This window comes from Pteropus vampyrus, unplaced genomic scaffold, assembly GCF_000151845.1.
Source record: "Pteropus vampyrus isolate Shadow unplaced genomic scaffold, Pvam_2.0 Scaffold69, whole genome shotgun sequence".
Lineage (NCBI taxonomy): Eukaryota > Metazoa > Chordata > Mammalia > Chiroptera > Pteropodidae > Pteropus > Pteropus vampyrus.
Genome location: NW_011888850.1, coordinates 449,070 through 476,739, shown reverse-complemented (window position 1 = coordinate 476,739; position 27,670 = coordinate 449,070). Strand labels below are relative to the sequence as shown.

The window sequence follows — 27,670 nt, the reverse complement described above, 5'->3', positions numbered from 1 at the left end:
TTTTCCCTATCTTCCAAGTCCTTTAGAATGCATTAGCAATATAGCAGAGTTAATTTATAACATAAATATTTTCAATTTGCTGTATTGATAGAAACATTGTATTTTTAAAATAGTGGATATTTTACACTGAAAACTGGATTGTTTATATTTATAGTTATCTAATAGTTGAATATCACTGTATGAGGATGCCTTGATTGTGTTGTGTTAAAGAATCAGTCAATAAGGAGCTGCAATTTTTAAAATAACTGGAGACCATGAACTTTGTGAGGGCAGGGACCTTTTTGGCCTTGTTCCATTATTGTATCTCCAGCATCTAGAATGAAGCCTGATAGCTGCTTATTAAATGTTTTTTGAATGACTGAGTGACTGACCATTGGTACTATGTCAGGGCGGGTCGAGTGTCAACTGACTTGTAGGTCTTTTATGGTAATAGTTTCTGTCACCTGACTTGTAGAAATTTTTTTTTTTTTAGTTTTTTTTTTTTTTTTTTAGTTTTTAACATGTTAAAAATAAGTCATTTCCCACCCTTCTCAGTTTCTCATTAGTTTAGGAGGTGATAACAGGAAAATTGAGGAAGTTTAAAGATGGGGTTGAATTATTCCCTGTCAAGTCTTAATATATCACTAGTTTGTTTGCTTTGAGAGAAGGTATATATTTTGTAGGGGCAAAATTTTATAGGTGCAAAAAGAGTTCAGAAAGAAACTGGTAAGTAGATGTGAGCACATACACCCAGTATGTATTAACGTTCCTGAGCATTTACTTATGAAGACAGTTCGTTTCCATTTAGCCTTCTTTATGAAGCGGCGCTGCACTCCATAGGGAGGTGCCAAGTGTAGAGAAAAGAGATAGTATAAAAGTAGGACGTAGACCTTTCTGGGTCTAAAGAATACCCTCCTTCATTCTCCAAGAATTAGACACTCATATAGGCAAATTAGAAGATTAAAAAGAAGTTAAATGAAATTTTTATCTGCTAGATGGAATTGGGAAGTAGATGAAAACAGGATTCTTGGAATTAACTATTAACTCTGCAGTTGAGTGAAGCTTAAAAGCCAGGCAGATAGCAAGCAGCCTGCTATCAAATTGTGTCATGGTGCAAGATGTTCACTAGATAGGAAAATATTATTTTCCCACCTTCTAAGGCCTTTACATGAATGCATTATCAATATGGCAGAGTTAATGTATAATAAAAATAGTCTTCAATTTGTTGTATTACTAGAAACACTGTGTTTTAAAAAACTGGATATTTTACTCTAAAAATTTTGTGTAAAAAGAAATTATTTATAATTATAGTTAAAGCATGTGGAAAATAGCTCAATAACATAAATGAACCAGTAGCAAAATTATAATACAATAAGCAATTGTAGTTCTGTAGCTACATTAAGTGTCTTAAACTTAGGGATTTGGTCGTGGTTTTTTACGTATAGTATGCTTACAGATTGTCACATTATTGTTCCAAACTTACAGTGATTGTTTGTCTTTTCCACTTAGATTTATGGAGAGAATTCTTCTTGTGCAGGAAGAGCACTGAGGAATATCATTATTGTTCAGGCAGCTGACCTGATAAAGGACAGAGTGAACCTCAAGGGATTTTACAGGTAACACAATTTTCTAACACCTTGTCAGAATTTCTCCTTGTGAAAAAAAAAATGTGTTAAAATTGTAACCTTGATCACAGAGAGCTAGGCTGTATCAGGACAGGAGTAGGAGGGATTGGTCAGTTTGAAGTGTCTACTCGGGATATGAGTGGTGACCTATTCCTTCTTTAAACTTAGCCGAGTGTTTGTTGAGAGCTGGACTCCTGTTTCTGAAGTCAGAGTCTGGAATCCCCAGCCACAGATGTGGATGGATTCCTGAGAGTCTTTGCTTTCTCCGAGATGGAATATTTTATAGTAATTTTATTGGGTGTGTGCTGCACTAGGACTTCCATAAGTCTAGGTCCTCTCTAAGAGAGGACTCTCTGTATGTAGGTCCATGGACTGAGAGAACTGCTGCTCAACTCGCCAGATGAGAGCGAGCATCCTCTTGGGCACTGCAAAGAGGGGAAGGGACAGGTTGGCATAGGGGTAGCATTTTTCTGCATTGTCTCGTGAATAAGGGCAGAGTTATTAGAGTAAATGGTGGGTTAATGGCCAGTTTTAAAGTACAGCTGGACCAAGATAGTCGTGACTTAGAAAGTTTGGAGTAGATGTTTTCATTTTCTGGAGCAGTTTAAAGAAAAAAACGAAAGTAAATTTTTACCTTATTTTTTTCACCTTTTATTTTTATTTTAAGTAAAGATATTAAACCATATCAAACAATACCAAAACTACAAAAATAAAACAAGAATTAAAAAAATATTACCATTTATTACCTTTATTCTATCCTATAGAAATGAGATTGTAATACTATAAAGAACAGGATGGGTAGTCACAATAAGTGACAGCAAAATAAAGTGGGAAAGATTCCCAGAATAAAGGACGTTTCTTTAAGTTAACTAAATTTAGACATATCTGATTCCCCCCACCCCTCACTTTTTTTTAAAACGAAAACTGTATAAGTCTTTGGGTCTAGATGTGAGCAAGCTCATGGGATTCACTTTAGCCACTGCATAAAGCTGTGTGTAACATCTGTTGTTGTTTTCAGTTTCATTTCTTTATGTGATCTCTATGGATATAGATTGAAAAAAGATTTGGAGATGTACATTAATCAGGTTCATGGAAAAGGGCCTTCTGTCCAAGTCAGAACATTCTTAGGGTTTAATGGGAATAGAATGGGGAGAAAGCATGTGTTTTGCTATTTCAGGTTCTCAAAAGTGGGGCCAGAAACTCCTTTCTTTCATAGTCTAAAGGCTGATTAATATTCTGGGTTTAAAAACAAAGAGCTGAGACAATGGCCTAGCACAGGTTATTTTTATATGTCTGGTAGTAAATTGAGGTAAAGTGTTCCCCATGTACCAGATGAGAATTACTTTCAAAACTGGTCTCTGAATATCATCACCCCATTGGTACTCCAGATTAGGGTTCTGGCTGCACTACCGTGAATTAATTGCTAAAAATGTAACCAGAGACAGAAGGAAGCCAAAAGATATCAAATATTCAACTCCAAAGACTGGTAAAATCAATGCTTTATTATGGCAGTCACATCGACCTTGTAGCTAATCGCACTCCCTATCAGCATTCCTACCTAGTATTGCAACTGTAGTTACATCTACATGTACTTGGAACAGTTTCTTCTGGATTCGGTACAAGACCGAAAATATTCTGGGAGTAAGAACTGGTGGCGGTATTCAGATTGCTCTCTTCCAAATATCTCTGTTTTCTTCCTCACTGCTCTCCCCTAAATCCTATTTTAACTGGATTGTAGTGGACCTGCCCAGAAGTAACGGGAGTGTGAGTGAAATGCAGAGGCAGCTCACCTCATTATTCGCTAATGTTGTCATGGCAGTTCTGTATTTTAGCATATTGACTCAGCCTCGCCCCTCCAAACAAAATGAACCCTTGGCAATGACGAGGTAGAGTTGAGGGTCGGGGCACTGTGGTCACCACCGTCACCCGGGAGCCAGTTAGAAATGAGAACTCTCAGACCCCAGCCCAGCCATACTGCCTCAGAATTCACGTTAACAAGATCCCCCAGGTGACTCCTAAACATGATTTTGAGAAGGCCTGGTCTAAGAAATCTCTTCCCCATCACGTGTGAACAAACATACACATGCAATCTGTCTAGCCACTGTTTGCAATTTGGCAGTTTAGTTTGTTCAGGAAACATTTTGTTGTGTCTTTTCATATTCCAGGTCATGTCAGACATAGAGTAAGCTGAGGAGCTTACTCTAATGTTTTGAGAATAAGGATTAAAAACAACAGTGTTTAATACATGTGATAAAAGTGCTTCCAGCAATTAGCTTGAAGATGCTGGCTAATTGACAGAGGTGCTGAGAAATTAATTAACACTTTGAGCCTTTAATATGAAAGGTGTCCTATAGAATTAGAAGTTAATATTGGTCTAATTGCTTGTTTTGTTGCGATGTTTTCTCATTTGTTTTTTTTTTAAAAAAAAAACACACATTTATTTGACTATTAATCTTTGTAATGTCTTAATGCTAACCTGCAATTAAACGTGTCTGTTATTGCCTTAATTGCCTTAGAGTATCTTATAAATAGTGACACTGTACCAAAAAAAGTGATGCTTTATCAAAAGCTAGAATATTTGATCAAATATCTCAGCATGAAAGCTTACTCCCTTATGTTTTCTTTACCCTAGAAAGTGTAGCACCTCATTTCTTCATATCGTTGGTTACTGCGTGATTTCTAAGTATTTGTGCCCATACTAATCACAAGAGATAGACAATATTTTCCTATTTTGGGAATACAAATAAAGTCGACATCTTTTAGTCATTAAATACCAAACGTAGAATAAATATAGCCATTTATATGATATATCTTAAAAAAAAAAAAAAACATTTTGGTGACAATTTCCCATGAAGGAGAGTGGGATTCAATGAAATTTCTGCAAATGAAAAACCATATTTCAAAAATTTTTCTTTTTTTAGTTTTTCATCAGAAGCTTATAAAGATGGAAACGTAGGTGCGAAAATACTGCTTATAAGGCTCAGATTGGGACATCCATTGAATATAGTTCTGTATTTTAAGATTACAGAGACTATTGTGTATATATGTGTGTATAGTTAGTGGAATCCATCACATACATCTGGATTTATGGGTTTTTATGATCTAAGTTGCTTAGCTCAATTGCTTAGATTATATTTAAAAGATTAACAGTCAAATTTATTGTTTTTTGAGACATTTTCGAGTTTAATCTCTGAAGAGTAGCAAACAAAACTCTACACTTCTCACTGTAGTCCCAACTTCGTCTAACCTTCTTGGAATTATTTTGTTTTCAAAGAGATTAGATAGAGATCCGTAAATGGATGAACCAAAGTTTATCACCACCAGCTTGAGGTACTTGTCTTACCAAGGCAAAAGCATTACCTTTATTTAAAGGACTACTAAATTTATTCATTCATTTATTCAAACATGTATTTTGAGAGCTTACTATGTCCCAGGTCTGTCTTAGTTGTTGAGGTTTAATAGTGAGTTATACATAGTCCTTGCTCTCCTGAAAATTATCCTTAAGTGAGGAAAGCAGATATTATTTTTTCAGAAAGATGTATAATTACAAAATGTTAGGTGATTTGATGAAAAAGTATAAGAGGATACATTTCTAAGTTTCTCTAAGGAAGTGATATTTGAGCTGAAATCTGAAAGATGAATAAGAAGTACATGTCGTTTATTCTCGAGTCACTTGTTTCAAAAAGCAAGCACATGAAAGGGATGGTATTAAATATCAATTTTTTGGCAAATGAGTAGCAACAATGTCTTATGCAAATGGCTTTGTTTTTGTCCAGGAGGAGCTGTGTTGGGTCAGAGCTGGTAGACTGGCTTCTGGAACACTGTCCTTTTGTCCAGTGCAGGTCAATGGCCATAGGGGTCTGGCAGATCCTACTGGATATGGGAATTATGTCATCAGGTTAGTATTACATGTTTTGAAGGCACAGAATCATTATTAAGCTACCAGACCAAAATACAGTTGATTTTTCTAGAGGTTGTTACCATCTGGATGGAAATTGTTTTTGCAGGTAAATATTTGTATTCTCTCTTATTTTAGAAATAAAAGTGACACGTTGTTATTTGATTGTTACTTCTCTCATACCTTTTGTAAAAATAATTAAGGTATAGCTGCTGACTCATAGGCATGCACCTATAAGAGTCTTTTCCTTACCTTCTCCCGTCTCTACTCAAAAGGCAGCTCACATTTTTTTTTTTAAACCGGTGACATATTTAGTTGCCCTAAATGTGTGATTTATCTTGCTATACTTAGAATAATCATCATGAACCATTAGTGGAATGTGTATGCCATCTTGATTGACTAAGTAATCATGAACAGTTAGAGATATGACCTATGAAAATTGGCTGTTTAAGCAGAACACAAAATTGATGTTAACTAGAAACTAAAGTAGATGGTGGGTATCATTTTTCTTTGTTGAGCCCAGAGAATTGAAAAATTAGAAGTTAAAGCAATCTGGATTCTTCATTTAGCTCTGTCACATAGGTGCTGGCTGGTCACTATGAAGCCCTTTTTTTTCTATAGGTAATGTACTGGGGGCCAGAGAACATTGTGAGGTTCAGAAAGGCATAAGGCATATCCTAAGTCCCATTGTGACTGAGTGGTGCAGATGGGGATGTGAGTATAATCTTAGTTAGTTAATAGTACCTAGCACTTGATATTATTATTTAGAAAATCAATTAGCCACCTTTGAAGAATGTTATCAGCTTGCTTGTGCAGTTAAACAAAACATTGTGTTAATCTTTTCTGGATAAGTCTTCTGTTATTGATTCCTTTAAAACGACGTTTCCCAGTCTTGGTAGAGTTGAGATTTTGAGCTGGGTAATTCTTCGTTGTAGGGGGCCGTCTTGTACCTTATAGAATGTGTAGGAGCAGCTCTTTCTTCTACCCACCAGATGCCAGTAGCACCCCCTAGCTGTGACAACCAAAAGTATCTCTAGACATTGCCAAATGTTCCCTTGGGGTCACAGTTGAGAACCACCAATCTAATACTTGCCATCTTTTTGTATTCGAGTGCCACTAAAATAATTAAATGTATTAGTTTGCTTTGAGCCACTGAAAAAATTTCTCCTCACTGTCTTCGAATTACTACAGATTTCACTTGTCCCTAAAGCGGAAAAATGATAAAATATACGTGAATATGCTAGCCAAAGCTTCAAGGAATAAACATAGATTGGTCATTAAATCCTTTTTAATCAATTGGATTGTGAACATGAATGGATTTAGAATGTATAAAGAGTCCTACCCATGGTTTCTCCCTAATAATTAGTAAGGCTTTCAATTTAGTATTTGGTTTATGACTCTAAATAATATGCTTTAAAAAACTGACCCACACCTTTTTTGTTTGTTTGTTTCCAACAGTGGACCAGCATTTATACTTTCAAGATACCTATGTTTTCTATCAGTTTTCATCTGACGAATGTAGCTATTTGTACTGCGAATTCGAAAGAGAAGAAGAATGGCAGAATGGTGTCAAACTTTTACTGCAGCTTGTGCCTCTCATTCCCACTAGAGCTGGCCTCTGTGACCTGTAAGTAGATACTTTTTGTTCTGTTGTTAAATTATTCTCACTTAGAGAACGTTTACCATGTCTATTGTTTACTGTTCTTTACGATTACCACCTCCTTCAAAAGGTAGTCGTTCTATTCCCATTTCTCGGATGCAAGTTCAGAAAGCTAAAATAAAATTTAAAGCTTAAATCAGCTGATAAACGACTGAACCGGTATTTAAATCTCAGAAGTCTGTGCCTTGCCAGCTGCACCATGCCACACCATGCTGCTTCTAATTTAATCATCGCTATAGGAATAGATGATCCAAATTAGGAATAAACATAATTTGGCTTAAGTTGGAAATAAAATAATAATTCACATCTTATCTACTATCCAAGTCGTGACTTTCCTAAGAAAGAACTCAACAGACATTTCTGAAAATAATCTAGAAGCAACATTTGGCAAATTAAAGCACATGAGTCATTATCACATGAAGATACTGAATCACTATATGATTAAAATGAATTAAAATTAACTCAGTGGAGAAGGTTTGGGAACAGGACTTGTCATGCTATAGAAATTCTGACATGCCTTTGTTTATCCACAGCATTAATGACAAGCTTACTTCATTATAGTGAATAGCAGATTTAAAATTTCTGTTAAGAACCTTTCCATATTCAGTCAATAACTTTTACATATTCAGTTTTCTGAATACATTCCCATGCTGTTGACTCTTTCAGTTCTGTGAGATTAGCAGGGCAAATGACGTTATCCACATCTCATGGGTAAGAAAGTAAGTTCAGGGAGAAACACCTACAACTATAACAAAGAAAAATTACTCTTGTTGAAAAAAATGACAATTAATACTGAACAATTAATGCAGGCTTTTATAAAAATAAGTGTTAGAATACTAATGAGACACTGTGCTAATAGAAAGGTTGATTGTAGAGAATATGTTTTGTGTCAGGATCTATGCTAAATGCTTTATGTTCGTTATTTCATCTTCAGATGAATTCTATAAGACAGTTACTACTATTATTTCTATTTTGTAAATTGAGAAGTCAGGTAATCTGTCCAGGGTGACACAGCAGTGAGTGGAGTGTTTAGGGTTTGAATGTATGTCTAACTGGTTGTAACACCCACACTTTTAACACGTGCTCCCTAGGAGTTATGGAGGTCATTCTAGTTTCCCTTGCAGTTATAAACAGAAGCTATAAAAATGTTAGAGTGACTCTGGAATGGTTATGAATTCACCATGACTGTTTATAGAGGACCTGGCAATGATAAAGCAAAATTCAAATATAATTCACCACTCAATTGTCCAAGTACAGAAAATATGCTTTTAATATAGGTCAGAAGTTTCAATAAACTTGAACCAGCTTTCTAAGAAGGAGTGGTATGCTTTTTTAGCTAAAGGTAGCCTTCACTAGCTTTGACTCTGGCATTCTCTAGCAACTGTTAACCATTTCCTATCCTGAATGCAAGATGGGCATGTGTGCAGTCCCATGGGCATACACAGATTCACGGCGGCAGAAGGGCACTGAAGTCAGCTTGCCGGCGGGCCTCATGTGTTTGCAACACTCCCTTCTCCCCGCTTAGGGGCAGATTGGAATGCCAGCGAGGTCACCTGTCTATAGGAAAACCCCAAGTCTACTCTCAGTTCTGAAAATGGAAATGTTGTAAAAATCCAGGTCTTAATATTTATTCCAGATTACTTACAGTCTTTTGTCATAGTGATCACTGAACACAAATGTCATTCCTCTGGATTTGAGAGTCACTGTAGCATGCTTTGTTTATCAGCAAATTTTTTCTGTCAATGTGAACATGCGCGTTTAGGAGTGCTAATTCCTGTTGCAAAACTCTCATTGGGGAGCTGTGGATCTTTTGTCCCATATTAATAAGTACTAAATATAGAAAGATAATGAATCACTGCAAGTCTCTTCTAGAGAGAATATATATTTTTTCTATACTAAGTTATAGGCAAACTTTTAAGCTATGGTAGAATGTCTTTGGCCAAATTTTGAAAAGCCAAGGTTTAGGTTATCCAGACTTGGAATAAATGATAGAAAAAAGATGCCCGTTGTCATCTTTCAGTTGTCACAGCCCTTTCTTTGGTTTGATGCATATGAGTCTGTCATAACTTCTGCCCTAATCTGGTGAGCTCCATTTTTTCCACCCCATCCCACATCCATTTATTCTCTCATGCTCATGTAATGTTCTGCTCTGACCTCTGCCTCTTTTCTGTCTAGTCAAATTCTACCCACCCCTCCAGGGGGAGCCCAAGTCCTACCTTGTAGACGGCAAAACTCCCACGATGTCTGCAGCCCGTCAGTCTTTCTTTTAGTAACTTAACTGTTTTTGCTTTGTTGTCAAAAATTTTTCCATTTTTTGGTCATTTTTTAAATTTTTTTATTAATTTCAAGTATACAGTACATTGGTTAGACATATAGTTTATGAAGCGATCCCCCGATTGCTCTTTCTCTCCTCTGGCTCTCCACCCAGCCATTACATTAATGCTGACTGCTTTGCCATTCTTAGTCCTATCCATCCTGCTGCGTTACCCGTTCCTTTTTATCCGTTCTACTGAAATGCCCTCTAAAGTCTGCTTGATTCACTGCCTTAGGTTGACCCCTCATGAGCTGAAAACCCAGTCTCGTGGTCCTTTTGATAACCTTTTTGGTACTTGGCTATTAGGGTCTGCCTCTGTGACTCTCCATTAAGCCCCTCTAATTTGCTGTCTTCTTTGAAACTGTGAGGAAACCACTTAATGTCTCTATGTTAACACAGCCTGTTTTGTACAGATGCATTTTTAAAAAGAAAAAATAAAAGTGGATTTTTTTTTTCCATTTAGAAAAAAAAAATGTTTAAAGCAGGAACAGAAATGGAGCTGCAGCAGGTTGTTAGGCTAGTTTAAGGAAACGAAATTCCTATTCTATACAAAATGACTTTCATATCCAAACTGAGTAGATAATTTGAAAGAAGTCAAGGGTATTCTATCTTGGAAAAAGAAATAACAGTCCTTGTGTCTCGTGCAAACGGAAAGCCAAACCAAACCACCTAGAATGAACTTTTTTTCTAACTCTTTTATGGGGAGGGTGGGCCTGAGTAGGAATACTGAAGGAACTGTGGGGAAACGCAGCTTAATAATTCCTTCAGGACTAGTGGGACGTTTTTCTCTGACACTGATTCGGTTGAACATTTAGGCTGCGAGGAAGCTTCGCTATTTCAATTCAGCCACCATTGCAGCTCCCAGCTTGCCAGGGGTGGGCAAGGGGCGCTCCAAACAGCCAAGTCCATGAACCTTGAATACGTAAAACTATTTTCTACCAATTACAGGATGCTGTTTTTAAGAGTTGTAGAGGATTATTGAAATTAAACTCACACCATACTCAGACATGTAAAGAAAAAATATAGCTTTATTTTTCTCTTAGTCTCTACATGAAACTCCATGCTGCTGCAATAGCCAGAAAGAAGGAAAAGAAGCACCATAATTTTAGTCTAATCTGGTAAAATCGTTCTAATCAATTTTAAAAGTACCTTTAGTTAGCTGTTTAGTATATTTGGGTTAAAATATGCCCTCCCCGTCCTCCTCAGCAAGAGAGCCTGTGGGTATGTGGGGCATGGTGTGGGCCCTGGACCCTGGCAGAGGATGCTGTCCTGTCAGGGCGGACCATTTTCCGCCCTTACTGATGCTACCCAGCTGATGGGCCGCCAGTTCCCTAGAGACCCCTGCAGTGAAACTAGGGTGTTCTGTTGCATCCCTTGTCAGGCCTGAGGCTGGTAAAAGCTGTGTCTTTCTCTCCTGGCTTGAAAAGTGCCTGGTGGTCCTGCCTGGCTGCTATGCCCTCCTGGATGCCTGCTGGCATTGCTTCCACAGACATCCCACATCCCATCCAGCCATGTGACCTCTGCTGAAACAGCTCCCCCTCATTGCATCCCAAGCTGACTTATTTTCCCAATTCTAACCTATTTTTTTTAAAAACCATACCTGTTTATTGTTGTTACTATTACTGAGCAGTATTTTTAGTTGGCTGGTGTGCGAACATTCAGATTCCTCACTAACTGGCTCTATGGAAAGTTCAGTCCAGTGGGTTAAGGTAAATTTCTTAACATTTTTGATCCCATGCTCCAGATGGAGAAGCAGAAGGGCACTTGAGGTAGATGGAACGGTGTGTAGAACATGAAGTTGGGAAGACTGGTGGCATGTTGAGACAGCTTGATGTGGCTGGACAGTGGGTCACAGCCAGCAGAACTCAGACTTCAGAGGGGTAGGAAGCAAGACTCAAATTGACTGCAGGGAGCTGCAAATCCATAGAGAAGCTAAGCATTATCTTTACACTGAGTAAAGAGAATGATTTAACTGTGTATAGACGCTACTGAAATAAGTACTATGTTACTTGAATTCACAGTAACATTTTTGTAAAGGATTTCCTCGGTCAACATATACAGAGTTTATGGGTCTGTGATCTGTTTCTATGATAAAGGGGTTCCCCTACTTAAAAAATGGAGAACTGACTTAGTCACTCAGCCGAAGCTGCCCTGGCAGTGACAATAATGAAAACAATAATCACAATAACAATTAATACTTATTACATGTAATGACTCATTTAATACAACAGTTTGAAGTTACTGTTGTTCCGATTTTTCAGATGAAGAAATTGAGGCAAGGGAGGTCACCTAACTAGTCAAAGGGACAGGCTTCTGTACTTAGTAGCAGCAATGTGAATTAAAGGTAGAGAGTGAAGCTGGAAATAAGCTCTAGTGGTGGTCCTCAACTAGATGCTTTTAAGAAATAAAGAGCTATGATCTGAGATCTGCTGAATCAGGACTGGGGTGGAGAATGAGATGTGGGTATCAGGAAAGAACTTTTTTTGTAAAGTGCTAGGGGGCATGGCTAATATACACCAGGGTCGAGAACTACTTTTCTATAGAGCTACCCTTATAGAAAGAGCCCTGTTAAGTGATAGGAAATATGAACATTAATTGAATCTAAGCCTCAAAATACTATGTAAAGAAGCCAGATTAATATTGTGACATAAAGAAGATTTTATCGAGCATGGTACCTATGACCACTTGGCTGACACTTCTGAAAATTTCGTAAATTTAGCTTCAAATTCTATCTGGAAGGGATTTTCTAGATAATTGAATTTGCTACTCTTAATTCTTAGATGAGAAAAAGGGGCAGAGAGTAGAGGGTCTGGAAAAAGATAGCCACTTGGCACCAGCGCTCTACAGAGTGACTTACTCAACAGGACGTTATTGATCATCAAGTTTGTATAAAGTACTCTGCTTTGCTCTGTGAAGAATATGACCGTATGTAAATAATGTAAGGTCTTTTATGAGGCCAGCATTATAATGATAATCTTTAGAAAAATAAAAGAGGCCAATATAATTCATGAATGTAAACACAAAAATTTTTCTCAACAAAAATTAGTAAATGGAATCCAGCAATATATAAAAATAATAGTACATCATGAAAAAAGGAAATTTAATCCCAGGAATACAAGGATGCTTCAACATTCAAAATTCAATCAATGTAATTCACCATATTCGCAGTCCAAAAAGGAATCTATATGATAAACTTCATAAATACAGAAAAAGCTTTTAAGAAAATTCTATATTCAATCATGATGAAAAGTCTCAGAGAACTAAGAATTTAAGAGAACTTTCTCAATCTGATAAAATCTATAGCTTACATCATACTTAATAGAGAAAGAATGAATCCTTTCTCACTAGGACTGGGAACAAGGCTAATACATCTTTTCTTATCACATCTTTGCAATACTAGCTAGTACAGTAAGGCAAGAAAAAGAAATAAAAGGTATACAGATGAGAAGGAAAAAAAAAATAAAGCCATCTATCTTTGCAAATGACTTAATTATATTCATAGAACATCCCAAAGAATCTACAAAAAAATCTTACTAGAACTAATAAGTGAATTTTGCAAGGTCACAGGATACAAGGTCAATATACAAAATTCAATTATATTTCTATGTATTAGGACAAAGAAGGCACCGAAGTACTTAGGTATAACTCTAAGAAAATGAGTGCAAAAGCTGTATGCTAAACACTTTAAAAGTCTGATGAAAAAATCAAACAAGACTTAAATTAAGTTCATGGATTGGAAGACTCAATATTGTTAAGATGTTAATTCACCCCTAACCGACCTATCTTTTTAATCAGTTATCTCCCGATCTGTTGCCCTCACCATACCTGCCTAATAATAAAACCTACATTTAGAAACACTGACCTCTAAACAAAGAGTATCCTGGAACTCGGTCTTCAGACTTCTTTTCTGCTCTCACTTTGGATGTGCCCTCCCATAGTCATCTATTTAATATCAGTTCCACAGTGACGACTCCCAAAATTCAGGTCCCTGTCTCCTCTTAGTACCCTATATACAGTAGCACCACCACCACCCATTACCTGTCACCTCTGCTCTCTTTACTCTCCTTATCCTCCCTAACTCTTCCTTTTCCACCTGACATGTATAAGCAACATAAGAAATCCATTGGCATCCTTAATTTCTGAAATGATGCTGCATTAACACCTTCTAACTGGGGAGACCAGCTTCATCCCAAACCTACCCTTCGTGTTCCCAATTTTTCTTAATTAGATTTTCATTTTGTGATCTTTGGAAAGGAGAAAATACTATATGAGTAAATAAACATTTTAAAAGTCTTTCTCAAAAAAAGGTTTTCATGATGGAACTTGGCATAAATTTTGTATTAGGATCATAGGTGAAGAAAATTTCCATTTATCACTTTAAATTGTATAAAAAATTGCAGTGAATCCAGCTGGTCTTAGTTCTTAGTCTTCATTATTACTCATCATCCCCTCTCGCAAGGAAACAGTAAGTCCTCCAAGATTTCCATTGTTTAAAAATAAGGGTTATTCCAGGTGTGGGAACAGATTGGTTATCTTTGTCAGAGTACATCAATATTTAAGAGTAGTACAGGAATTTTAACAAAAATTGAACTTTTAGGCCTGGCTGTGCTAGCATTTGAAATTTAACTGTTTAATTAAATATAAAGCACGAATCTTCAGATCCTCAGTATAAACTGTGTAAAAGAAATATCAGTAATAATTTTATTCAGTTTTAGATGAATGTGTAACTATGTATTCCGGACCCTTAATGAAACCTGTTTCATTCATAATTGACTACTTTTTGGTAAATTTCCTCTATAAGCATAACTAGTAGCCTGATGCTATGGAAAATTATCTTCTCTTGAGAAGATTTAACTGATGTTTGTTTTCATGATATCAAAGACCTCAAAATTTTAATTTTCATTCTTCCGCCCTCCCGTTTTCTTTTTTGTCATAGGAATTCACTTAGTTAAGCAAAACAGACCTGTTCAGAATATGGATGTTATGGGAGAATGTAGATAGGACAGTACTTGAGTGTTACATATGACACCTTTTTCACCCTCTTGAGGTCAGTAGCTATTGGATGTGGTAGAGATTGAGTGTGTTCCTTACGGAGCATTCCCTTTTGTGCCGTCTGGGACTTGATGGCAGTGATTTCTTGGGAAGGAAAATTTCAAATCTGGCTCAGGCAATATTTTTGAAAAAGAATGTTCCTGAATACCTTCCCTTGCCTGACACTCAGCACACGTAGACTGGGCTCTGGGTTGTCAGAGGAGAATGTGAATTGTGGCCTCATTGGCCAACTTAACTTCACTCCTTCTTGGCTGGTGGAAGAAGAGCCCCTCCTTCTGCTCAAGACTCATTTGTCTACCTGGATCGTGAATCTTACCTCCTTGGAGACTTCCATGCCCGCTTCCTCAGTCTCTCATTCTCTCTTGGCTGTTCTCCTTCAGCAAACAAATGTTTCTCTAAGTCATAATAACAAGAAACCAAACTTGCATTTGGTTTTATATTTTCTTCTAGCTACTTCTCCATCCATCTGCTTTGCTTTACAGCTTCAGCGTAAAACCAGACTCTTTAGCAGTAGCAGACTGGGCCCTGACTCGTCTGGCTTTGCTTTTATTTCTTGCCATTCCCCACTTCCTTGTCCTGGTAATCCTGCTGCAGTTCCTGGGTCACTCCTTCCCCATCAGAACCTCACTTGGATCGCTTCTCCCAAGATGCTTCTGACCATCACAAATCAGGCTGGAGACTCTCACTTGTGTTGGCAAAATATCTTTAAAATAGATTTTTCTAAAGCCACTGCACGGTATGATTTTTTTTTTTTCATATATTTGTGTGCTGTGCATTTCTTATTTCTCGTGGGATCATGTTTGAAAGTTTCCTGTATAGTTTGTCTTGGTTCTGACATATTTTATGCCCTAAAATTTCATCAGCCTCTGGCAGGAATAGTCTGAAGTCCATCTTAAAAATTGTGTTTTCTCAAGTCCCTCCAAACCAAACAGTCCAGGGAGGTCAACAGGAGCCTGGCTACGGGGGGTAACGGTGGGAGGTAGTGAACGGGTCTTCCTATTTCCCCCAAGAAGACCCTCTCTCCTGTCAGAATTCTGATTTGGAGACAGGTGTGTTCCCCGCCCTCTTTAGATCTCCAGCTAGAATATGTCTCTTTAATGCAAAGGTCGATGTGTGGTTTGTATGTAAGAAGCACACAGAAACAAATGAAGGCCCCTGAGGTGGCGGTAATGGCATTGTACATGAAAGCTGACTGACAACACGCTTCATATTGTTAGCATTCTCTGCAACCTGCTCGTGTCCTGTATAGCGCTGGCTCGGGTGGGCCTGGAGGCTTGTGAATGATATCTCAGCTGGATTGGCATGTGCCAGTTACATGCAGTCTCTATCCCTTGAACTACTTAACTGCAAATGTCTGTCTATTTTGTGGTCGTTAGGATGTATTTAATACATTTTCCTGTAGGAACAATGTTATGTAGTGGTACCTCTTGGTGGCTCACATATGCTAATCAATATAGAGACACAGATACACAGCCAGAACTTGTGCATTTTTAAAGTTATATGAATATACAAAGTTAAAGTGATATTATTTGAATACTATTTCTGTAAGAAAATGCTTCCAACCTCCCACCATGGAATATCAGGAAACTTCTTCCACTTTTGAAATGGAAATGGCATTTTCCTGTGCAAGATGGTATTGATTGCTCTTGGATTTTAAGGCACAAATGTTTTGCTCAAAACCTGATTAAGGAATGTGGATTCTCTCTCTTATATATAAAAGTTATGGCAAGCTTTATTTTTAAAAACTTCATTCTGTGGTACATATATACAGCGGAATATTACTCAGCCATAAGAAGAGATGAAATACTGCCATTTGCAACGACATGGATGGACCTCGAAATAATCATACTAAGCAAAATAAGCCAGACAGAAAAAGTTGAAAATCACATGATATCACTTATATGTGGGATATAAACCTAAAAGCAACAAATGAACAGGACAAACAAATAGAGACTCATGGACATGGACAATGGACTAGTGGTTAACAGAGAGGAGCGGGGAGATAGATGGGGGAAAATTTTTAAATCATTTCTTCAATTAAAAATTAATTAACTAATTAATTTAAAAAAATTGAAACCCATTATACTAATTCTCATGAAGGGATTTTCACAAAGAGAATTCTGGGAACCTCTGCAAGGGATACCAGTTAAATCCAAGTTGCTAGAGCTTATACTGGGACTGACTGGTGTAAAGTGTATTCCATTGCTCAGGTCATGGCTCCTGCGAGCTACCTCTTAAGGCTCTTTATGGGAACTCAACCATGATGAGCTGAGAGCTGGTGTTGGGAGACTTCTCAGGTGGGGAGCTTCCTGCTCCTGTTGTTCACTGTTGCATTGTGAATTGTGCGAATGTCTGGCCAACAATTGCCTTGGTGTGGAGCTGTCACTCAGTCTGTACTTCTTATTTCTTAGGTGAAGATGAGGAGGTAGGGGTGAGTAATTATGTTGCTGTTATTTAAGATATTTTCAAAATTACCACCTGTTTGGAATTCGATATTAGAAAGTCAGCCTTGATGGATTTTAGTGACAAGGAGGTCATTGAAAGGAAGACCTGTTGCAGGTTGCTGGAAGAATGATGGATAGCTAATGGGAATGAGTACAAGCAGGGTCCTTCAGTTGAACTGATGGGACAAGTTAATATTTTGTGCATAGTCCTGAGATGGTGGTTCATAGAAATTTAAAGTACTCAATTTATTCAGCAAATATTTATTGAATGCCTTTTATGTCCTAGGTTGTGTTCTGCCCACAGCACTAGGACTCAGCACTTTTCCTTGGAGAATTACTGTGTTCAGGCCAGGGCTGTTGATAAGCGGAGACCTTGAGAAACAATCATAGAATTCTAAAAGCCGAGTAACTGTTGGAGCTTCCTCCTGGCACAACCCTGAGGATGGGTCTTCCTTCTTGGGGGTCACTCCTTTTTTCTTCTGTCTTAATGCCAACCTGTCACTGCCATTACCTGCTGATTCCAGTGAGGCTTTCTTTACTTCCTTTCTCTAACCCCTGACAAACCACACTCAGAGCTTCTCTCTTCCTCTCTCGTTCCCTGAGTGGCACAGCCCCCTTTGGTAATAATTGGAAAATGTGCAGTTAAAGTATTTCGTTATTTTCTTTGTTCTCCTTTGCCCCATCTGTTTCATTATCTATTTTGATCTGCTACATGAGAACTTTGTCTTCACTGGATTGCACTGATGTGTATTTACATTCCATAAAATAATCAAAATTAATCTACATTTTCGTCAAAGTACATTTGCTGGGAAAAGAGACTCTGGTATTTCCGGGCATTTGGCACCGAGTTGGGAAGGAACCACAGTGGCAAGGAAGGAGAGTGACTGTTATTTTCTCTTCCTTCCCTCTTTTCAAGCTCTTCCACTGTTTACCCATTACCGCCAGTTCTGCACCCTCTTCCTCCTTTCTGCCAGGTGAGGTGCAGGTACCTGCAGATGCAGTTGTGGGCGGGGGAGGGAATGGGACACTTTAGCAGGAAAAGAAGATTATTTCTGAATTCTAGAGCTCTCGGTAGGCAATGGAATAATTCTTGATGGTTTCGACTGTGGAATAGCAGGACCAGATCTGGGTTTTAGAAAAATAATCTGGTATCTGTAGGAGATTGAAAACCAGAGAAGCCAGAGATAGAGGAATGGGTCAGAAGGTAGTTAAAATAATTCGTGCAAGAAAAGGTGAGGACCTCACTTTCAGTGAGCTTCACCGAGGCTCGACAGGGAGGGACTGAAGGAAAGCAGAGCTTGAGGACCAGAAGTGAGAAGAGCTGGTGTCTGGCAAGAGTGGAAGGGCGGGAGGGAGGGACCGGCCACAGAGTGACTGTGAAGCTGAGCTGTAAGAAGCACAAGTAGAAACAGTGAGGGCAGGAGGCACAAGGAGTACAAGCTAAGTTATTTTGAGTTTGAGGAGCCTATAAGATCCCCACATGGGTGAAAGTATTCTGGAATTGCCACCTCAGAGCCACTCTGAATGCAGATGGAAAACCAAGGTGAGCCCAGGAGAGATTCAGGAGCTGGAGAAAGGCTTGAGAGTTCTAGGCATAAATCACCGAGGGGATAAAAATGGTATGTGGGCTGCGAGGCAGCTCTCCGGAGATCATCACTCGTCTTTCTTACACGCATTTCCTTTAGAAACCTTTTTGCCAAGGCATATTTTGTGCTGGAAGAATGATGAAAGATAGTTTTGCTTCTGGACAGGGACTAAATTATTTGTCATTAAACCAGCAACTGCTCAGCCATTACTCATGAAGAGGCCATTATCAGTCACATACACAAGAGCTTCCCTTGGAATTCTGAGTTTCTTTCAGCAGTTTGTTGAAAACACACTTAGGACAGAATGTGTGGTTGTGCGAAATACCTCGTCCCATTAACTAATCCTTCAGGTATCTGCTGGGGTCTGAGAAACATGAGACAGCAAGGCCAGCCCATGCTTCACCGCAGACACAGATGGGACATCGAAGCCCTTGGAATGTGCTCTTGTGTCTTTGGTGTTTGGTGCTTAATTTTCTGTCCAATCTGTTGAGTACTTTGGCTTAGTCATATAAATCTGGTTTGGTGGCTTAGGTTATAAAGGGTTACAAACCTCTTAGTACAACTTCATGTATAAGGAAACCTTGTGAATAGATGATTTTAATCATGGAACTCATTGTTTGAAATATTCATTATCAAGGTAACTTGTTTTTTTGGGAATACAGTAAGTTATAGTGTTCAGTTTTATAGTGTTTTTATTGGGAAGATTATTAGCTAACATTTTGAACACTTTGATGTACAAATAATGAAGTCGTTTAACAGCATCAGCTCTGCTTCATACCTGTATCACACAATTCTTGTAAAGGTAGTAGTTTGTAATTCATTGCTTTGATTTAAAGGGTATGGCATTTTTTTTTTTTTTTTATAAAAGGGTTTAATAGCATGTACAGAAACAGGAAGGCAATGACAGAATTGATCCCACTAGCTTTTCCCTTCTTAAAGAGCTATAAGCCAGGAGAAGCCCTCCTGCCCCACAGGCTAGTACTCCAGCTGGCCCACTGCAGTCACTGAGATTGAAATCAATCACTGGGCTGCCATTCTGATAACTCTGCTCTGCGGGGCAATTACCACCAACCCCTCCAATTCCACAGAAGGTGTTGAAAGGGATTGCTTGTGGAAATAGATCGGGGAGGCAATTCTATGTATTCAATCGGCATCAGTTAAATTTTTTTCTTTGATCAAACCCAGAAAAAAAATGCAACTTTATGTGTGTGTGTGTGTGTGTGTGTGTGTGTGTGTGTGTGTGTGTGTGTATTTATGCGGTGGAAATTTTTCATGAATTACATTAGAAAGGTGTTTTTTTCTAAACAAACAAACTGATCATATACTGTGTAATATGTTATATATTTCTTCAGTTATTTAACTTATGCAAAATTTCCTTGGCTTATCAGCTGGGCTGTGGCATCTTAAAAAAGAACAAAAGCTTCTGCTATTGTATTCCTCATAATTCCTATCATAGTATTGGGCCTGTAATAGACCATTTCATAATATATCTGTTTTGGCTGAATCTCAAATATAGTGGAAACTCTAGTTTCATATTTTCAAAATCTGGGTTTCGTTTAGACCAGAGGGAATTTCAGTCCTTAACCACCATGTAGTCACATTTCCTTATGTTTTGTGCGTGCCCGTATTTGTAAATCTAGTGTGTCAGAATTATTCCATGAAATCATTTGGAGAACAATACTCCAGCCTCAGGATTTAATTGGTGCTTTGTAAACAGGTACTTGCTAACTGATTTTGAAAGAACAGTTGGGCTGCCACAGAGTTGTGTTTCCAGGGCGTCGCTGACACCATATTATTTGCATGCATACCTTCACCAGTATATTACACAGTAATGCCATTATTTGCTACATAGTCCCCGTAACTTGATAGAAAAATTTGAGCAACCAAAGGTGAAGGTTCATTCATTCTTTGTTTTTCAAAGGTCTCATCAGAAAATCGAAGACTCGGAAGAAAGCAGCGATGAAATTCTTGCTCGTCTAACATCTGCGGTAAGGCCATGCAATTTCCCTTCCTAGGGTTGCAGAAATAATGAGTCCAGGGTTTGTGAAGGGAGACAGTTGGGTGATGATATAGAGACACTCACCCTGTGGCTGCCTAGCCTTGTGGGAGGCCCAGATCAAGGCAAACGGAAACAATGGCATTGACTGCAAGATCATCGATAGTCCTGGTGGAAAAGTCCTGGAACTTTAGTGAAGGCTTAGCATCTGATTTTTTAAATACAGTATGACTTAACCTAGGGAAAGTTGTGACTTGCTGCACAAGGGAGAAAAGACTGTTTGTTTCATTAGGGAAAAAAAGAACTACCTCAGCCATCGAAAGGCCAGGTTGTTCATTTTTAATGTACTATATTGCAGCATTTTCATTCTGTTTTTTAAAGCTGCTAGTCAGAGTTGGTCATTGTCTTGTTGGCTGAAGAATAGCTTAAGCCCTTCACAGAAAAAGCTAGCTGCAGTAGGTCGCTAATCATTGAGCTCTCATTTTTGATGGGCTCTAGCAATCCTGCTCACAAAATCTTTATGCATTGGCTAGGTTTCCTGGAAACTTTTCTAGCCTTACCGAAGATTCTTTAGTTCTGCTGTAACTGTATTATTAAAATGGTAATTGCTGAAAATCATGCTGGATTGAATTATGTATGTAGATGAAACTGATCTTGCACACATTTATACACCAGATCTTCACCTCTGGGCACAGCCTGAAAGTTAAAAGTTGCCTCTCCTGCTCTTCTGGAATGTAGCTTAGAAAAGTAATTTTTGGCTAAATACAGTGATTGGTGGTATAAAACTTTGTGTGAGATGGAATTTTGGCAGCATGTTAAAAACTGTCCTTTGCTGCTTATTTTTATTTATTTTATTTATATTTTTATTAAGGTGTAATTGACATACAATGCTATATTCGTTTCAAGTATACAACCTAGTGATTCAATATTGGTATATATTGTGAAATGATCGCCACGATAAGTCTAGTTAATATCTGTTACCATACTTAGTTACAGAATTTTTTCTCGTAATGTGTGTGTATATTCTTTATCTGCCTGTTGATGGACACCTAGGTTTTTCCATATTTTGGTTATTGTAAATAATGTTGCAATGAACATGAGTTTACAGATATCATTTTAAGTCATCGTTTTCATTTTTTTGGGGGGGAGTAATAAATACTCAGAAATGGAATTGCTGGATATTATGGTAGTTGTATTTTCAATTTTTTGAGGAATCTCCAAACTGTTTTCCATATTGTAGCAACTTACATTCCCACCATAGTACACAAAGTTTCCCTTTTCTTCATATCCTTGCCAACACATGTTATTTCTTGTCTTTTTGATAACAGCCATTCTGACAAGGTGTAAGATGATATCTTATTGTGGTTTCGATTTACATTTCCCTGATGATGAATGAGGTTGAGCGTCTTTTCACATACCTGTTGGCCATCTGTATGTAGTCTTTGAAAAATTGTCCGTTCAGATCCTCTGTCTATTTAATAATTGGTTTGTTTGTTTTTTGCTATTGAATTTATGAGTTCTTTATATATTTTGGATATTAACCCTCTATCAGATGCATGATTTGCAAATATTTTTCCCATTCAATAGGTTACCTTTTTATTTTGTTGATGGTTTTCTTTGCTGGGCAGAAGCTTTTTGGTCACACTTTGATTTTTTTGCTTTGGGTGCTTTTGCTTTCGGTTTTAGATTTAAAAAATTTTCATCAAGACCAATTTCAAGGACCTTACCGCCTATGTTTTCTTCTAGGAGTTTTATGGTTTTAGGTCTTACATTCAAGTCTTTAGTCAATTTTGAGTTCATTTTTGTGTGTGGTATAAGGTAGTGGTCCAGTTTTATTCTTTTGCATGTGTCTGTCCAGTTTTTCCGACACCATTTATGGAAGGGACTGTCTTTTCCCTGTTGTGTATTCTTGGCTCCTTTGACTATGTAAGCTTGGATTTACTTCTGGGTTCTCTATTCTGCTCCATGGATCTATGTGTCTTTTTATGCTGGTAGCATACTGTTTTGATTACTATAGCTTTATAATATAGTTTGAAATGAGAGAATATGATGCCACCAGCTTTGTTCTTATTTCTCAAGATTTCTTTGGCTATTCATAGTCTTTTGTGATTCCATACAAATTTCGATATTGTTTGTTCTGTTTCTGTGGAAAATGCCATTGCAGTTTTGGTACTCATTGCATTGAATTGTAGATTGTGCAATTTAAAATTTTGACCAAAGAAGAATGCCCAGTGTAGGAAAAATATTTAAAAAGGCACTCACTATGAACCAGATACTATGTTAAACATTGTCTGTGTTTGTACAAATATTACGTACACATTCTGCTAAACTTTGTAACAGCCCTATGAAATAGGTGGCATTATCTCCATTTTATAGATGTACAAGATTATGGAGGTTAAGTAACTTGTCCAAAGTTACCCATCCAGAAAAAAACATAGCCAGGATCTAAACTCAGAATTTTCTGCTTCGTAATCATGTTCTCTTATCTACTATACTTCATTTTTTCATGATATATTTTTTTGTAATATAGTTATTGGGATATTTTCAGAAGCAGCAAAGACATGTAAGGCGTGGTTCCTATATCCACACTAGGACATTTTGGAAGTTAACACATAGAGTGATTAGCAACTGAGCACCAAAAATTATGGTGTCTAGGTAGTAAATTCAAAAACAGTAATGGAAAGCTTCGTTGAAGAGACCGGACTTGAACCACCATTAAAGGCAGTCAGGATTTGAACAAGTGACAATTAGAAAGATGTGTACTCTAGCTATTGGGCTTATTATGTACAGGTGGAGGAATGAGAAAGTACAATGAGAAAATAGTAGACCCACCTGATTAGAGAAGATCCTAGCTAAGAAAAACGAGAGATTTTTTTGGACAACAGATTAACATGTTAAAGTAGACATTTAAGAAAGATGATGAGTTGGAGATGGAGAGACTGGTTGAGAGGCTGACAACAACCTAGTGTATGGAGGTTCAAAAAGGAACACAAAGAATTTTTAAAATATCAGTAGGACTGGGTAGAGGTAGAGGATGAGTGAGATGACTAAAGTTCTTGCATGAATGGCAAAGTGATAATTCTTTTAGGAAGCTGAATAAAATATGCAGAAAGAGAAATGATATATTTTTGGACATATCGAGTTCGGGGAGATAAGAACATAAAAATATTCAGAAACTGCCTGGAGACATGAATCTGGAGCTCAGAGAGGTCAGGGCTGAAGTTATGGAAGCCAGTCACAGAGAGGTTATTGATTGAAGAGCAGTGGAAGATGGAGTCTTGGGGAGCACTCACAGTCAGAGGGCAGTGGAGAGATGAAGGACAGTGAGAGGAACTGGAAATAACTGAGTGGTTTAAACGATGAAAGTCAAATTCAAGGGAGCCTTTAAAAAGGAAGCGTGGACAGCGAAGTGTTTGTTGTATATTCGGTTGAGGTGATTTACTGGAAAAATCTCCAAGCTAAAAGACTGAATAATTTGAGGTCAGGTCCTAGAGTAGTGGTATTTAGGAATGAAAATAAAGGGCAGAGGAGAAAATTTCATCTCTTCAGCTGGCCCAGAATAGTGAAAATATCATTGACCTGAGATTAAGGGCCTTGATTATTTATTTTTTTATTTTTTTATTTTTTTTGAGTATAAACATACTTTTTCTTCTTTTTTAAATATATTTTTAAAAAATTTATTGAAGTGACATTGGTTAATAAAATTATATAGGTTTCAAGTGTACAGGTCAATAATACATCATCTGTATATTGCATTGTGTATTCACCACCCAAAGTCAAATCTCCTTCAGTCACCATATATTTGACCCCCTTTACCCTGACTAACCTATCCCCTCCCCACTTTCACTCTGGTAACCACTAAACTGTTGTCTGTGTCTGTGTTTTTGTTTGTTTGTCTTGTTTGTTTGTTACTTTCAGTTTTATATCTCACATATGAGTGAAATCATATGATTCTCATCTTTTTCTGTCTGACTCATTTTGCTTAGCATGATTATCTCAAGATCTATCTATGTTGTTGACCCTGATTCTTAATTCTTTCAACAATGTGACCTTGGCCAAGTTGAGCGTTTGGACTAGACAGTTCTGAGTTTTAAATTTCTTAATCGTATAAGCATTTATTAAGGAACAGTTGTGCTTCAGTCTTCATGATGTAGTCATTCTTGTTGGCAGTGGTGTAAAAACTTTGTTACCTAGGTGTTAACACCATACAGGAAGGAAAATATTTATATTCCTCACTGAAGTAACAGTTTTCATTTACCATGACTGTGAAATGCATTAAATGAAAGCAAAAGTGACATCTGTAATGCAGAGCTGCTAACGTGGGCCTCAAGAGTTTGCACGATTTGAGGGCACTGGAAAGGGAGCCGTCCCTTCCAGCAACATTTTACTGTACCGTCTTGTACATTCATCTTTTGTTATTCAGACCTGGAAATATTGTAGGTGGATGTCTTAAAAAAAATTCCTCATTCCCTTAAGCTCAATAGTTTATTTCTTAGTCCCAGTTTAGGTTCATCAAGGGAAATGTCCCGTCATCAAAAAATAATAATAATAATATCTGAAATTCTACCCTGGAAGAAAACGTAAGTGAGTTTTCATAGTAAAGGAACATGACAAGACAGTGCCTGTATAGAAATAAAAATGTCTTTATAATTAGGTCAGATTTACAATTGTTAAATTTATACACACATGAACGAAAGAAATGTTCCACCCATGTTTCTGGTGATTTTCAGCAAAGAGCCACCCTTCCAAGTGCCTGGTATCCACACACCTAAACAATAGAACTCAATAAGAAGTTTTCAGGTTAGGGCTTAAGGACATGGCTATAATAGACTCCTTCACTTACAGAGCTCCTGCAGACACACTCTGGGCATTATTATCTGGAAATTGTTTCCCTGTTGTACATACGGTTTCTGCCTTAGCACCTTTGCTTCCTTTCTAATATCTCTGACCCTACAAATTTTGTTACCTTGAAAATCTTCTCTTCATTTACTAGGAGTCTCTGTTGGTCTGATAAAGCTGACGGGCTAAGAAGGACCTTTGAATGACATAGCCTACCAGTTCCCATCCTTCAACTTCAGAGCGTTATTTTATTTTATTTTTATTTTTATTATTTATTTATTTTATTTTTAAACATGAATTCTTTTAGTGTTAATGGCAAAAGAATATTCAGAATTGATGACACAGCTTTTACAAATTTGTATCACAATCCAGGGTAAACTCAATACAGAGAAGAGTTTACAGTGCACGAAGTATTATTTTCAAAGCCATAGCTCTTAGGATGTAAATTTAGGAAATATATTAAACTTGGAGGCATTATAAAGAACTTAGAGTACTTGGGAAGCATCCAAAGACAGGAAATGGAAACATAGATATCCTTAAATAGGAGATAAAAACTGATTCTAGACTTCCATTTCTTGCTTACTTAAAATCAACATCCAAAACAAACCGTATTAGGCTATTTTTCTTTCTTTAGGCTAAATTTTCATGATGCAAAGTGTAGAGATAAGAAAACACAAGCATCTTATCTGGGCTTGAGTGAAATTTGTGATTTTTGTTTACACAGTCTAAATGTCAAACCACTGAGGTGATGTGAGTTAAGCTAAGATGTGAATTTTGTATATTAGATGCCTCTTTGGTGGAGTGGTTACATTAGTGGCACTTATAAAAAGACAGGGGGCATGCGGTGTGGTACGCTGTGCTGCCTGGTCTAGTGAAGTGAGCCTTCATTGGACGGTGAAAGAAAACAGTGTTGAGTGTCTACAATAAAACATTAAGTTGGTGATAATAATGGTGGAGAGTTTGTGGTCAAATCTGAGAATTCAGTGGGAATGAGCAAAATCCGATGCTCTGGGACCATTTAATAAGATACTCTTATAATCTCGTATTCCTTCTCAGAGCTTATTGAGTTTATAATGTTCATCATTTTAAATTTCTCTGTATGTTTCTGTTGTATCCCCTCATTCATTTTTCTTCTGTTCATCTAACTTTATTGTAGAACTTCTGCTTCTGATGCTTTTAATGGTATTTTCTAAATCCCTTCTCATAGGGTCTTCAGGTACATTATCACTCCTGTGAGAAATAACACTGAGCTAAAAAATTCTTAACTTGCCAATCAAACTCAAATTATTAATGGAGGTGTTTGCTATAAGTTCTGGAAGATCTTGAAGCAGATGAAACCCCAAGAAGCAAACAGTCATGCTTTTAGTGAAACTTATAAAGTGAAAGAAACCTGCTATAGATTTTTTTTTTTTTACATCTCTCTAGGAAAAAAAGAGATGGTTATTACTAACTGCTGCACATTGTCCACTTCACAAAAACATTTTTTCCTGCCCAGTGTCCAGAAATCGTGACATAACTCTATCAGTTTTCACATCAATTGTGAAATCGTTCTCTTATGATTTCTTGCATTCTTTCTAGTTAGAGTCTTTTTCTCACTTTTCGCCCATTTGGGATCCTGCTTGACAGGTAAAATCATTCTGATTTTACTTTCATTAACTAAGGCCTGCACTTAACGTGGGCCTTTATCTGGTTCTTCTCCCGAGTTGTCTTTTCCCCAGAGAGAGTTCTGGTTACAAAGGCACAAGGAGCTGGGTCTTAATGAAAAACCAGTTGTCTGACTCACTGAATGCGTGACACTATGAAACTCAAAGATGCAAACATTTCAGAATTCCTGTCTTGTCAACTATCCCATTCCTCTAATATTGCCTGTTCTCATATTTTGCTTTCATTCATTTAAAACTCCTCTCCTTTCCCATGGCTAATCTTTCACCTGAAGCTTCAGTCATTTTCTTTAAGAATGTGTCTTTCGTAAGACTGCTTATCTTCCTTCCAGGTCCAGGCAGCATATAAAGTGTCTAGGATTCCTAGAGTTTATTCTTCTTGATGATTTGCAAGTTTGGTTAGATACATTGGATTAATTCATTTTTGAGCAGTAGTATCTGAAGATGAGAGTGACAGTTTTTTAAATTGGAAACTTTCAAATCGATACTGGTCCAGGAAGCAGAAATAGCATGGAATTTTGGCTTTGGTAAATCTTAAAAAGTTAGAATTTTGGAGAATTACTTATAGGCTGAGTTAGCAAGGTCTAGAAATAATCTTAGGTTAGTCAAGATGGAG

General features: G+C 37.4%; 1 protein-coding gene across 10 annotated transcripts in view; it reads left to right on the top strand.

The window, feature by feature from the left end:
- Positions 1-27,670, top strand: part of RAPGEF5 (Rap guanine nucleotide exchange factor 5) — a 416,073-nt gene that overhangs the window by 248,360 nt on the left and 140,043 nt on the right. For all 10 annotated transcript variants that reach the window (XM_023531487.1, XM_023531485.1, XM_023531483.1 and 7 more), the window contains 4 exons: positions 1,489-1,595; positions 5,381-5,502; positions 6,961-7,129; positions 20,480-20,546. In XM_023531487.1, the coding sequence (XP_023387255.1) occupies positions 5,451-5,502; positions 6,961-7,129; positions 20,480-20,546 (288 nt within the window). In that variant the 5' untranslated portion in view covers positions 1,489-1,595; positions 5,381-5,450. The remainder of the gene's footprint in view (positions 1-1,488; positions 1,596-5,380; positions 5,503-6,960; positions 7,130-20,479; positions 20,547-27,670) is intronic.